The following is a 14,489-nucleotide window of genomic DNA, read 5'->3' as shown; positions in this document are numbered from 1 at the left end:
TCAAGAGCTGACGTATGGCCAAGGGGAGACCTTATTTCGCTTGATTCCAAAGGACAGAACCCGGACTGGTAGGCGGAAGTTAAGCAGGAGGCAGTTTTTAGCAGCACACACATACAACGAGGTCCGCCCTGGCTCTGGCTCTGCTGACCTGGGAGGGTTGTCACCTAGAGAAAGTGCACAGTTCTGCCCTCCTGACCACTCCACGGCCAAGGCAGGGGAATGCCGCCATCGAGTCAGCTTTGAGGACATTTCCACCGACCACTGTACCAGTGTTGACGGAAACAGGATAGGGCAGTGATGTGACCAGGCGCCAGAGTATGTGGGACATAGGAGGCTGGGGGCAGGGTTGGGAGAGCTGGGGATGGGGAAAAGCGCTCACAGAAGAGTGACCACCTTTTGGCCACCTTCTCTTTGGGTCTCACCATCATGCTTTAAAATAAAAAAAATTTTAAAAAAAGAAGGAATATAGATTCCTGGAATCCAGCCCTTTGTTGGGGTGGGGCCAGTGAAGATGTATGTATATATATATATAGAATACATATATATATATACACACACATACATATAGATATATTTTAACTTTCCAAGTGATTCTGACGCATAGCTAGGTTTGGAAACCACACAAATGACTCCACAAAGTGCTGATTCCAAGGAAAATCACTTTAATAACTGGTGTCTAGGTTTGACAGATTGACAATCCCCTCGGCTCTATTCCCCATGTAATGAGTCAGTGTCTGAAGCTGGTTAGCTCTTTGCTCTTCTGCCTGCTGTCCTTCTGCTCCTCCCCTCTGACCCAGCCACCATCCCGCTTTCCACTAATCTCTTCCCTCCCAACAGTCTTTACCCTGGACCTGGACCATCTGCCTGCCCTCAGCCTCCAGCCAATGCCCTCAGGACACTGAGCATCCCTTCTCTCTGCTGCCATCACCTGGAGATCCTTGCCATCTGTCCCCATCCTTTGGCCTCCCCTCTCTCTCTGGCAGAGGGAGAAATGCTTTCCCTTCCTTCCATCCAGCTCTCTTTGGGGGGTTCTTGGGGTTTAAATGATACGTTCATTTTTCAACAAATAATGATTTAGTGCCTGTTATGGCCACATGCTGTTCTGGGCGCTGACGATAAAATGGCAAATAAGAAAGGCAAAGTCCTTGTTCTCATAAAGCTTGTATTCTAGCTTGAGAAGGCAGATGATGAAACAAGATCATTTCAGAGGGTGGTTCATGGCTATGAAGAAAATAATACCAAGCACAAGGAATGGGAAACATAAACTGGTGGTCAGAGAAGCCTTTTTAAAGAGATAACACCTGAGCTGAGACTCAAAAGACAAAGATCTGGGGATGAGCATTCTAGGCATGGAGAAGAGCATATACAAAGGCCCTGGGGTGGGAATGAGCTCAGTGTGTTTGGAAAATTCAAAGGTCAGGGTTGCCACTGTGAGGAGGAGGAGCAGGAGGAGGAGGAGGAGAAATAAAAGGAAATAATGATGGAGAAGAAGGTAAAAAGGAGAAAGAGGGGAAGAAGAAGAGCTTCTTATAGCACCTAGAATCCCCATTCAGCTTGCTTCTGAGTCTGCCCATCTTCCCACACTCCCAACCCCCCACAGAGTGGTTTGTGCTGGGAGCTTTCCCTTTCCTTCCCCCTCTCACCCAGCCCACGAGACGTATTTGCAAATATCTGGACTACAATTGTAGAAGGGATTCAAGTTATTTCCCGTGGGTCTCCTAGACCTCAGCAAATCAGTGGCTGTGAAGAGTGGCTTGTTTAAAGTTTCCCTGAACTTTTCATAGCAGTTTTGCACACTCTGTGAAAGTCAGAAGCCTCGTCTAAGCTGGCAGAGGATTTCTTGTGGTGTTACCTAACTCCTCACCCTTCCCATCCTATTAGCCTCAACTCTAGCCCAGCCAAGACACCCAGTAAAAATGGGAAATTTTATACTAACAAGAGCTGGCCAGCCACACAGAAAGCTTTATGTGACATAGTGAGCTCTCTGACACTATAGGTGCTCCAGGGAGATGCACAGGATGGAACCTGACACAACTGCACAGCATCAGAGGAAAAACAGAGAGAGGAAATGATACCTGAGATCATTTGGGCCACTTGCCACTGTGTTCAATACGTGCATGTGCGTCAGAGAGCATAAGACCAGACTCTCCATTTTCTCCGTCCATCGTATAGTGAGCATTTCGTACTTGTCACGTCAGTGTTTAAGGACAAGCAAACCAATGGTTTTATCTAGCATTCAACTGAGGAAACATTGGTCTCCTCCAACGTTGGAGGGAAAAGGAGAAGTGCTGGACTAACGGAGAAATGTCCATTTGTTTCTACTCCCCACTAACAAAATCATCTGCAGGGGCACATAAATAAGGCACAATTAATCTAGCATCCATGTTACGGTTTATGTAACATTGCAAACGATTTTTCAGGAATAATTTTGACTTCTGGGAATTTTTTTTCCATTGTGCTTCTTGAATCTAACCCTCAAGGAAGATGGGACTCCTCTGTACTCAAATTCTTTCTTTTTTCTTTTTCATTCTAAATGTATACCCTGGTGAGGTTTTTTTCCTTTTTCTTTTCTCTGAATTTCTTCCTTCTCCTTCCCCTCCTTCCTCTCCTCCTTCTTCCTTCTCCCTGTTCTTTTCCCGCTCCCTCTCGTATTTTCTTTCTTTCTTTTTTTCACATTCAACATTATATTTCAGGTGCTAGCCATAGCAGTCTCTTGCATTTTCTTGCTTTATCCACTTCTTCCTTCATTTCTTTCTTCCTTTGCCACTTCCTCCTTTATTGAGGAAGAAGGTGAGACAGAATAGGCTGCTCTGACATATTAGCTCCCTTTTTCTCTTCTCAGTATGAAACCTACAACACACATATGCATCAACACTCCTTCCCCTACTGATCATTTAGCAGGAATATCAAGTGCACACGCTGTAGAGAAAGCCCACCTAGACGACCTGTCACTGAGGAAGAGAACATGAAACATTGTTCTTACATGACTATGCATTAAAACCTGTGGCAGAGGTAGCTAACTGTCCCTCCAAATCCATTTTCACCTTCATCCTTTTGAAAAATAAACCCCTCCTTCAAGTTTTCACTGGGTTTGTGGCTGCCTGGCTAAATGCTGTATTTCTCAGGCTCCCTTGCAGCTAGATGTGGCCACCTGACTAAATTCTTACCAAGCAAGTGTGTTTGGAAGTGTGGGCTGTGATTTCTGGGTCACATCATTAAGAGAAAGCTCCTTGCCCTCCACTTCCTTTCCCCTCTGCATGCTGACTGGAACTCAGATATGTGGGTTGTGAGCTGGCTATAGCTATACTGTTGAGAACAACTCCTTAGAACAGCACCATCCAATAGAAGTAAACTCAACACAGGGGAAATTCACTTTACTTTTTAATGAGTATCCAGTAGGAACAAATGTAAAACAAGTAAAATGGCTGTTAACAACATATTTTATTTAGCCTACCCTATACAATTATCACTTCAATAGGAATCAATATAAAATATTATTAATGAGAAGTTTATTCTTTTTTCATCCTAATCATTCAACAACCCACGTGCCTCTTACATTTATGGCACATCTCAATCTGGACTAGCCACATTTCAGGTAATGTGACTCATGGCTACCTGTGGACTGCAGTGCTAGAAGACGGCAGAGCAACAAGGTGGAAGGAACCTGGGTTCCTGGTTGACCTTGTGGAACAAGCTGCCCATCATCTTGGACTTGCTATTTACCTCTTGTTTAAAACACTGTATTTTGAGCTCTCTTTGTAACATGAGCTTAGCCTGTATCCTGACTAATACAAGATGGTAAGAGTTTTCACCCCCACAGAAATTGGTACCGACCTACATTTGACATTCTGTATAACAAGCAAATGGCATATTTGTAAACATGTTGGCAATTTAGTCTGCTCTTCTAGTTGAGTCAGCCAGCTGTAGTGGAACCACGACTTAACTGTGTACTCAAGGATGTACTCAAGTCCTAAACCTTGAAAAATGCCAATTAACATGCTTTCATTTTCTGTTCTGATTTTTTGTGTTTCATGAAACTTAAAGCAACAAACAATCCACATAACCATTAAGCATTTAGCTATGTATGCATCTATTAATTTTTATTATCAATTTGAACTAAATACTTATTTAAGGGGAGCAAAAGGTAAAAAAAAAAGCTACATAATTAAAAAAGAGGGGAATAATGCAAGAAAAGAGGAAAAGTGGGAGAAGTCACTTACAATTAATTACAGTATCATCACCAATACTTACAAAAAAAAATCCTAGATAAGAAATAGTTTATTTAGTGGGGAGGGAATAGCTCAGTGGCAGAGTGTGTGCTTAATATGCAGGAGGTCCTGGGTTCTATCCCCAGCATCTCCATTAAAAATCACTCACTCACTCAATCAATCAAATTACCACCACCCCCAAAAAGAAGGAGTTTATTTAAAAGACCTCATCCAGTTTAAATTTTTCAGATTCTACATACGTACTTGTCAAACATGTAATTTTACAGGCATAGTCATAAAATATATGCATGTAAACAAACAGCAGCCAAATAAAGTTTTTTTTTCTTTCCAATTCCTTTCTGTTTCCCCACAAACAAAAGGAATTGGCTAAAGATTGGCAAGGTTCTTAATGTTTCTAAATTAATTCTCTGGTTTATGGAGAAAAGCAATACTGAAGTCTATAAAAAGAAAAAAAGCAATTGTAAATTAGGACCCATCACTTCATACTTCGTGTCCCAAGATATGTCAGTTATTATCTTGATTTGTTGTTGCTGTTTTCCTTCAGCAAAGACTCACCGCCCAGAAAGCTGAAGGTAGCTAGATGAACTCATTCTACTCCTAATTCATTTTATTGAGTCAGTATAGAAGACCGGTTAAGAGCACAGATTTAGGAGTTAGATATCCCTGAGTCTGTATCCTGACTCCACTGATTCTTAGCTGTGTGACTGTGGGCAAGTTACTAAACCTCTCTGAGATTTAGTGTCCTCATCTGTAAAATAAAAATAATAAACTGCCCCAAAGTCCTGGAAGAATAAGTGAGCTGAGTAGGAAAGTACTTAACAATGTCTCATCCAGTGCTAGCTGCCAAGTATTTTTCTATTTCCAAAATAATGATCTCATTATGCATATGTGTGTGTGTGTGTGTGTGTGTGTGTGTGTATCTATATATCTCCTACTGTATGACAGTTTCCTTTGACATGGATTATTCCTAATTCTCACAGCTACACTGGCGGTGGTGGGGGAAGCAGTCACATTTTACAATTGGAGAAACTGTGGCTCAGAGAGGTAAAGTGGCCTGCCTGAGGTCACAGAGTGAATGGGTGACTGAGCAGGAGTGGAAACAGACCCAACAGATCAAAGCCTGTGTTCTTTCTAGCAGGTGGCTGTGGGACACTCTGGGACACATATTCCCGTGGCAGTGTGTGCCCCAGAGAGAGACAAAGAAAGAGAAGGCAAAGCAGCTTTGGAGGTCTCCAAAACTCCCGGTTTAGAATAAATCCCTCAATTATGCTTGAAGCTGGACAAGCTTTTGAAATCTCAACTGGACATTCTTTCCCCCATCAAGTTCCTTGAAATTTCCCTTTAAAGAGCATCTAGGAAAAGCCACTCTCATTAGCCAGGGTCTGGCTTTATTTCCCTAATAAACAGACCTTTGGACAAACAAAAGAGCCTCTTTGATTTTCAATCAATTCTTGAACATTTCAGCTGATTTTCTCCTATTTGGCTTGAAATTGTGATCTGGGAATGGCTGGTCCTGCAAATTGTCCTCCTATAAGGGAAGCCCCTTGAGGATCCTCAACTTGTTATTTTTAATCACTGTAATCTCCTTTTCAAAGGAGGCCATGGTCAGAAACAGAGCAGGCCTTTCAGAGCTTTCTAAAGCACAATTATTGCAAAGGGAGGGGTACTAGGGGGAAGAGGGCGGGAGAGTAGAGATGTGGTGAGAGAAAGAAGGCGGTCAATATAGTACTAACAACTTGGAAAAAGGCTGAATCATCATCTCAATTGGATCCTGGCTGCTGGGATATGTTTCAGTATTTTTTTTTAATAGTGACCATTTTATTCCAGCCTCAAATACCCAAAGGATATACTGGGGTGGGGGGCATGAAGAGCAGAAGCTATTTGGGGATGAACCGGAATACCGAGGACAAAGGTTTGAGGCAGGAAAACAAGCCATTGTTTCCAAGGATTGTGAGGGGCCCTAATTCAGGAAAAAATAAAAAAGCAAAGAGAACACCAGGGGAATGTTAATTTCCACAGCCCTAAGTCAATACTCAGAATAGAATGTATTAGATTTACTTCTAACTATTCTAAAAAAGGATAAGCCAACAGAAAATGTTACAAACTAGGCCAGTGCCCTTTTCTTCCTAACTTTGAGTGGCGGAATCAGGTTTGCTAATCATAGAGTATTTACTCAGAGGGCCTTAGCATGGTTCCTGCAAGATCTTTCTTTCAAGATCTCTTAGCCACTGGAAAGGAGATAAGATGATTGCCCATCAACAGCCTGAGTCAGGTGTCACAGTCCAAAGGACTAACATTTTAGGCTGGAGTAACTTGTAGGGTGAAAAGTCTAGTGTTCACCTCCCTACTTGTCCCAGTTTGCACCTACTGGACATAGATACTTAAGCAGTCATGAAACCTCTCTCTCTGTGTGAACTCCAGACACATCTCCCTCCCACTACTGGGGCCACTCACTGCCAGGGCTCAGCCAAACTGGGAGGATTCATGCGGAAAGAGAAACCCAGTAGTAGGACTCTTGGCGTGGGCTCCAGACTAGCCTAAATTCCCAAGAAAACGAATCCTCCTGGTTTTAAACTAGGAATAGTCTTAGGCAAGACTCCTAACATGGAGAAATTATTCATTCATTTAATCATTCAATATTTCATGAGGACCCAGATAACGCATTCTCTGGTAGACTGGACTGAAGGAGTGCGGAGAAAATCTACTTTTAAACACACACATACACACACACACTCACACACACACGCACACGCACACACGAAACAAAACAAATCTGACCAAGCACATCCTTCGAGTATTAAACCATTAGGGCCGTGTTGCCAACTCTAACATACAGTGTAGCTCAGGCATGCTCATCTTTATACATTGATTTATTCCCGACAACTGCCCAGAGTGGTTGGATAAACAGCCGTTTTCAGTAGCTGGGAAACAGGTTCAGAGAAATTAAAGGACTTGCACAAGGTCACACAGCTACTAAATCCGAGTCCGTCTGACTCCAGAGCCATCTCTTTTCCTGCCACGTGGAGCTGGGGTAGTTTTCCCAGGGAACCCAGATTCTCAGTTTGGGGGAGGGCTGAAGAGGCCAATGGGGTTACGCCCACTTCCCTCCGGTCCACGGAGAGGACTGGCTGGCTGCTTCCCAGCTCCGCCGAGAGGCTGAGCCCTTGTAGGTTCAGCTTGCTGGGCAGCCTCGCCAACCCGCCGCCGGCTCCCTCCGGGCTGGGCCGGGTGTTCTCCGCCCCCGTCCGTCTCCTCGGAGCATCCAGCATCCCGCCGACCCTGAGCGCTGGGTCAGAGGGGCTGCCCGCCAGGCGTTGAGGGAATCCATGTGCGGACGGCGCCCGGAAGCCCGCTTTGGGTAGCTCCAGGTGAAGAAAGTCGGGAACACCAACCAGGGAAAACCGAAGAAGCGAAGCGTTCGTTCTGAGAAGGGCGGCCCCTGGTCCTAGTCGCCTGTGTGGCCCGGGCGTCCGCTAACACTACCCGCCCCCAACTTTCTCTAGTGTTGCTCTCCCACCACTTCCTCCCGCGACGCTCTAGGAACCGGGAAAGCGGGAGTGGAAGGGTGACCTCCGTGGGCCCATTTGCCCCACCAGGTGCTCCAAAGCCCCTCTCTTCCCAGCTTCGCCCCAGCGTTGACTTATTAAGGGGCGGGGATGAAGGGACACGAGCCCTACCACTCCCTGCCTGCGGGGCCTCGGTGAAGCCAGGCAGGCTTCCTTCCCTGCCCGGTGGATGTCCTCGCTCCCGACTGGAGAACGGCAGCTGCTGCACGGGGGAAAGATATCTGGGGAGATGACCCAGCTGAAGAGAGGCAGCGGGACGGGGAAATGATGTCGGGGGTCTTCAGGTCTGTGCGGGTCGAGCTGCCTATCCTGCCTGGCAGGCGCTCGCTTGCTTTGGACATCCCCTGCCTGCGCTCGCGAAAGCCGGCTCTCAGCTGAGGAGCGCAGGAAACACACCTGGGGCACCGAGCCTCGAGGTTGCGGGAGCCAAGGTCCCCCGGCCTCCAGGGAGCAGGCCTTGGGAATTCGGGCTTCCCTTTCCTTCTCCATAGGGTTCCCCTTTCCTCTCCGAAACTGCTCAGCGCTCCCGGTCCACTGGGAGCCTGTCCTAGAAATCCGAGGTCTTCTCCCTCGCCCGGGATCATCAGAGAATAATTTGGACTTCTTCCCAGGGATCCTTCTGAAAAGCTTCAGGCTCTTTCTCCCCTCCTCCCCTTGCGCTGGGACCAGTTAGGGGGAAAGCCTAAGTACCTTCTCCTAAAGGGATCTGTCCGGGGAAGCTGGAGTGACCGTCCCACTGGGTGCCAGTCAGTGAGAAGCTGATTTCCTCTCCTTCAGGGATGGGAGCGGGGAAAACCGGAGTCACCACCTTGCCTGGGACCCCACTGAGAGAAAACAGGGTCCCCTCCACTCCACAGACGGATCTAGAGAAAGCCGGGTCTCCACTGCTCTCCTGGAGCTGGACGAGGGAGAAGCCGAGTTCCCTCCCAGCCAGGCCGGTGTGACGCGTCGCTCGCTACAGCCCACGCCCGGGAACCGCGCGTCGGAGGTGGGGGCTGCCTGTCCTGGCTGAGAGGCCGGCTCGGGGCTAAAAGGGCTGAGGGCAGCCAGGACAGAAGGGCCTTTGCCGGGCTGCACCGGCACCGTGCGTCCAGGAACCGCGAGCCCTCCTCAGGCACCGCGCGGTCGGCGCCCTCCGGGGTCCGGGTCTCGAGCCCCCAGCGCCACTCCGGGCCACTTACCGCGGTAGCTGGTTCCCGGCTTGTAGAAGTCAGGGTCGCCCTCCACGCGGAGACTGAACTCGGTGTAGCCCTCGCGCCGCGTGCCTTGGACGCGCAGGATGCGGCTGCAGTAGCCCTCTGATTTGGGCACTTTGTCCAGGGTCTCGTCGGAGAAGGCCAGCGCCGCGGCCAGGGGCAGCGCCAGAGCCAGCAGCACTGGACTCCGGCTGAGCCTGAGGGACAGCCTCATCCTCGCGGGCCCCCAACTTTGTGCCACTGACGCCAGCTCTCGCCACGCGACTTCTACCCGAAGGGGTCCCCGCGGAAGCGAGATCTGGCGGAGCCCAGCAAGGAGCGGAGCTAGGAGCCGGCGCTGGCAACTGGGAGACCGTGTGCCCGCCTCGGCTTGGCGGCTGCCGAGCGGCGCTGCTCTGAGCAGAGCTGAGCAAGCCGAGCAGTGCGAGCAAGGGAGGGCGGCGGCGGAGGAGGAGGAGGAGGGAGGGCTGATTTTGCCCAGATCCCCGAGCGCAGCGCTGTTTTGTTTCCGAGCTGGCGATTAGCGGCGCGGCCGTGTTTATTTTGCGACGCTGGATTCCCAGGGTCTGGCAAGGAAATCAGAGGGCACAGGGACACTGCGGGCTCTGTCCCACCAAGGAGGCTGCTGCCCCAACCCCCTGGACCCTGCGGAGTAGGGTGCTCCAAGGTGGGAAAGCCTGAGAACTAACTTTTTGTTGCACACCTACTCTGTGCGTAGCAATACGCTGGGCAGTTTACTTACCCACTCGCTTTCTCCACTCTCACTGCACACAATAAACGTGACATTACTTTCACTTATTTTATAGATGAGCAAACTGAGGCTTGCGCCAGTTAAGGCAGGGTCACATACCATGGCTATCTGACTCTATTGCCCTACTTATAGGGTGCTGCAACAGTTCAGAGTGGAGAGTGGAAAGGAACAGAATGGCCCCATCCATGAGGCCCAGTAGGCACCAGGCTATGGCCTGTAACACTTTTGGAGATTCCTGAAAGTTTTCTTTAAACCAGAAGAAAAAAAAACATTTAGGTTCAATAGAATATTTTACTAGCTAATATTAACATATTTGTATTTATACATACACAGTTATAAAATGTAATGTTTACTATTGTTTTATGAAGGGAGGAGCCCACAAAGACAAAAGTGCCAAAGGCCTACAGGAGTCCTCATATAGCCCTGGAAAGGGGTTTTGAAAGTTTCCCAAAAAAAGCCTGTGTTTTCTTGGCTTAGATATTAGTTCAGGTTCCCAGTCCCCAGTGACAGATGTTTGGAAAGTGTCTAAGCCTGAGGGCTCCCTGGGCAGAGCCTCAAGCACCAACCTCAAGGCCAGACAGAAGGCCCAGGTGCAAGAATCGCTCTCGGTGTTCCCCTGGGAACAGACCTGAATCAAACATTAGTCCTGCTACTCACCCATCGTGAGACTTGGGCAAGTTATTTAACCTTACCAAGCTTGCATTTCATGCTCAGAGGGCTATGTGTGCGCCTGTGAGCTAATACACCCTTCCTCTAGGGGGCACTAGAGTTAAATGAAATGACCCACATAAAACACTGGGCCCTGTCTCCACTGTTTTCAGCCCCCACACCCCCAGGAACAAACGGCGGGTCTAGCCTGGCCCTGGGCACCACAGTAATGGAGAGCAAGCCCACCCTGTGGATGCCTTAATGCCTCTGCCTCCCGTCAATGTGCACAAGCACCCCAAGTACTCTCAGAAGCTTTGGTTATGCACCTCGTCCTTCCCCTGGGCTGTCAACACACCTCAAGAGCCTGCATTTAAAAAGCAATCTCCTTTGCTTTCCAGGTCAGGTATTTTTCTTTGACATCACTAACAAACAGCCTGGAGTAGCCATCTGCATTGGAGGTCTCCATCCCTCCTCGCCTTACCCCTCAGTCCTTGTGCTGGGACTCACACTGCCACTATTAACTTGGGTGCCTTCTCTCAGAGGTCCCCCAAGAGTGCCCCTTTGTAGAAGCCAATTATGCTCTTTTCTCAGCCCTGATCCTTCCTGACCCTCAGCAGCACCTGATCCAGCTGATCAGCCTTCCTTTATAGAGGTGACATTTGGATCCACCTCTGCGTCCTGAGTAAATTCTCTCCAGCATGACCGGACTGGCTCAGAGCTCACGTAGACTCCATAGTGCACAATCCCACACAGCCAGCAAGCTTTCATTGAATGTATGTTTGGGGCCAAATGTGTGCTGAGTAGTGGGTGTCAGAGGAAACAAACATTCATTCATTCATTCAAGTCCAACGCCCTTGATGTCCTCAGCACTGGGACATAGGACAAATAAACTACTTGCCTTTGTCAATCTTACAATCTGGGGGAAAGACAAATATTAAATACATAGTTATATGTATGTTTTCATATTATAATGGTGATGTATATGCTACACTAAAATAAGTGGTTCATGGGGGGAAGGTATAGCCCAGTAGTAGAGAGCATGCTTAGAGTACACATGGTCCTGGGTTCAATGCCCAGTACCTCCATTAAAATAAGTAAATAAATTAACCTAAGTACCTGCCTCCCAAAGTGAAAACAAAAAACAAACAAAAAGCAAATAAGTAAAATATAAAATAAAGTAAGTGGTTCATGAGAGTGTACCCGATCTTATCTCAGGGAATAGGAAACTACAGAGATAAATAAAATGTGGCTCGTGTCTTAACAGAGCTTATTTTACACCCAATAGCTTAATTGTGTGTACTTGAAAGTCTTTTCATCTAAATCGGCATATTCAGATCTCACCTGGAGGTGGGTAAGAATGGAGCAACGAGGGACAGTATAGTTAATTTTTCATTCAACATGGACGGGAAAACCATGTGAGGCTGTTTCCACTCGGCTATTTTCCAGATTAGGTACCTACAAGATTACCTGTCTGGGTGCCACAGCTGGTAAGGGAAAAAGAACTAGGATTCAAAACAGGTCTCACCAACACCACAATGGGGTTCTTCCCACTACACAGTGGGGACCCCATCATCTGGGCTAGAACAGCAGGCTCTAAGCAGCCCCTGGAGCTCCAATCCCACTGCTGGAGCTAGATTTCCCTCACCCGGCTCTACCATCATGTGAGATCACGGCTCTCTCCACACATCCAACCCATCACCAAGTCACCAGCTTCACCTGCCAACTCCCTCTTGAATTTGTCCACTTCCCCCATCTCCTCTGCCACCACCAGTCTGAGTGGTCATCACCTCTCAGCCTCCTCACTGGGCTGTCCACATTTACTCTACCTCTCCTCCCATCTATCTTTTGAACTGAAGCCCAAGTAATCCTTTTTTAAATGCAGATTTGAAAGTCGGTCTCGAGGTTAAAATCCTTTTTCAGTGGCTTTCCGGGGCTCTCAGAGCAAAGACTCTTTAATATAGCCTCCTGGGTCCTGCATGATCTGCCCCTCAAGGCCATACACCCCTTTTCTCCTGGACTCCAGCCACCACGGCTTTTCAGTTTTACGAACTTCTGCCCAACCATCTCCCAGCCAACTCCTATGCATCGTTCAGATATCATACAAAATTGTTTCCTCACAGAAGTCCTTCCTGATTTCCTGGAATAGATTCTGCCCCTCAAGGCTCTCCTGGAACCTGATATGTTTCTCTTGACATTCTCAAGATTTATAATTACCTATTCTCTCTTATGTTTGATTTTTACATTTTGTGTTTATATAGTGTCTGTCTCCACCACTAGCTCCCACGCTCTGTAAGGGCAGGGACTGTCTCTGGGGCTCATCGTAGTTTCCTCCATGTGCATCATGGTGCCTGGCTCTATACATATGTGTTCTATGAATTGAAAGTCTGTAACAGCCTCCCAGTGCCCTTTGATGCAGCCCAAGTTCTTCAAGTGACCTTCAAGGCCCCACATGATCTGGTCATAGATCCCAGACTGAGTTCCCAGAGCTGCTCAGCTGGGTTCCCCAGGTCCCCCATTTTCAGACTTGACTCGGCACATTTGCGTATAGCTTTCCCATCACCTACAGTACGCTCACCTCCTTCTGCCCATTTAAATCCTCTTCTCTGTGGAATGAGATCTTGCATCTCTCCTCCAGACTTCCATAGAACTTGTGAGAAGAAAGTTTCTCATTTTGACTGTTGTGTTCAGTGGATTGTCATGAACGGTCTCATATGTCTGTGTCTCATCTCCTAGCAATGAATCCAGTTTACTTTCTGTTTAATTTCCTGTTCAGATGTTTTGTTCTGTTGTAAAATACACTGGACTTCAAGAAATCTCCTTCCAGTTTTGTAGCCTAGGGCAGAGCTGATGTTAGTTGCTAGGATGTTGCTAGGGAAAATCATTTAGCAAGGGCAGATAATTAACTTTATCAGTGTGTGTGGGTAGGTCACAGAAGAGAAGAGCTGGGGGCACCCCTTCTCCAAGAAAATAAAAATTCCTTTGATTGGTAAGAGGTGAGATCAGCCTCCCTTTTTTTTTTTCCTTTTAAGAGGGAAAGGAAAAAGAAGTTTCTAGATAATCACTTTTCAGAGTACAGTCACTGAAACACAAGCATCAGATGTTAGCCTCAAATGTAGATTTCAAAACCCCTATCCCACACCTATTGAATATGCACTTTAAACAAATTCAAACTACAGTCTAGGAAACCACTGTCTCAGAACTTATAATTCAGACTTGGGGTGCAAAGCTTCCTGTCTGACTTTCCCAGGTTTTGGCTGCTTGTAGTTGAGTGGTCTTGGAAAGTCACAAGACCTGTCTGAAGTGCTTACATACAAAATTGGGAATAGTCATACCCATCCTGCCTACCTCCTGGGGTTTTGAGAAATAAACAGGTAACTGAGATAACAATTTGTAAACTTCAAAGTGATTCATACACACAAAAAAACCCTTAGTATTGTTACTCTTACTTTATTAATTTAGAACAAGAATCCAGAAATATCATATCTTTGTTTCTCTAACTCAGAGTTATACTCAGAAGCTCTATGGAAAGGGGTTTCTAGAAAAAGAAAGTAGATAGACAATAAAGAAAGTTGAACTGCACTCAACAACCTGACATGAAGAAAAGCCCGAAGACTGCCCACTAATGAGCCAGTAGGTTCTGAGACTAAGTTATGAAAGATGAATATAAAAAATAACATTTTAAAAAATTCTAACAGCAAAAGACATTAATTAATTGAGATATTTTATTCAGCACCTGTTGTGTTCTAGGCACTGGCCAAATCACATATAATTACATCCCCTCTGGAATTCTGAAGCTGATTGGGTCCATCCTACAACTCCAACCAAGGTATGAGTTCCTCCATTCACTTGATCTCTTCAGTCCTTTGGTCTCCATTCAGTTTTACCCTTCCTTCTACTCTCTGGAGCATTTCTCTACCTATTTTTTCACTGCCCCATCCAGATCAGCATCCTAGAATACCCTTCAAAAGTCCCTCTTACTTTAAAGCTCACAGCATCCAATTTATACTCCTTCATCCTCCCTCATCCTCCCTCCATCATCTATAGCCACAGGTCACTCCCTGCAGCCACAAAGAACTCTGCAGCCGGCTCACTGACTTCC

The 14,489-nt window shown here is 46.9% G+C and overlaps 1 protein-coding gene across 2 annotated transcripts in view; it reads right to left on the bottom strand.

Annotated features, from left to right (window-relative positions):
* The window catches only part of SPON1 (spondin 1), a 242,759-nt gene extending 233,076 nt beyond the window's left edge, over positions 1 to 9,683 (bottom strand). The window contains exon 1 of one of the 2 annotated variants that reach the window (XM_031681171.2): positions 8,977 to 9,683. In XM_031681171.2, the coding sequence (XP_031537031.1) occupies positions 8,977 to 9,205 (229 nt within the window). In that variant the 5' untranslated portion in view covers positions 9,206 to 9,683. The remainder of the gene's footprint in view (positions 1 to 8,976) is intronic. The other variant, XM_006203551.3, reaches the window with a different exon arrangement.
* Positions 9,684 to 14,489: the final 4,806 nt, after the last annotated feature.

Source organism: Vicugna pacos, chromosome 10, assembly GCF_048564905.1.
Source record: "Vicugna pacos chromosome 10, VicPac4, whole genome shotgun sequence".
NCBI lineage: Eukaryota > Metazoa > Chordata > Mammalia > Artiodactyla > Camelidae > Vicugna > Vicugna pacos.
Note: the sequence above shows the minus strand (reverse complement) of the source record. Positions and strands in the feature narration are given on the sequence as shown.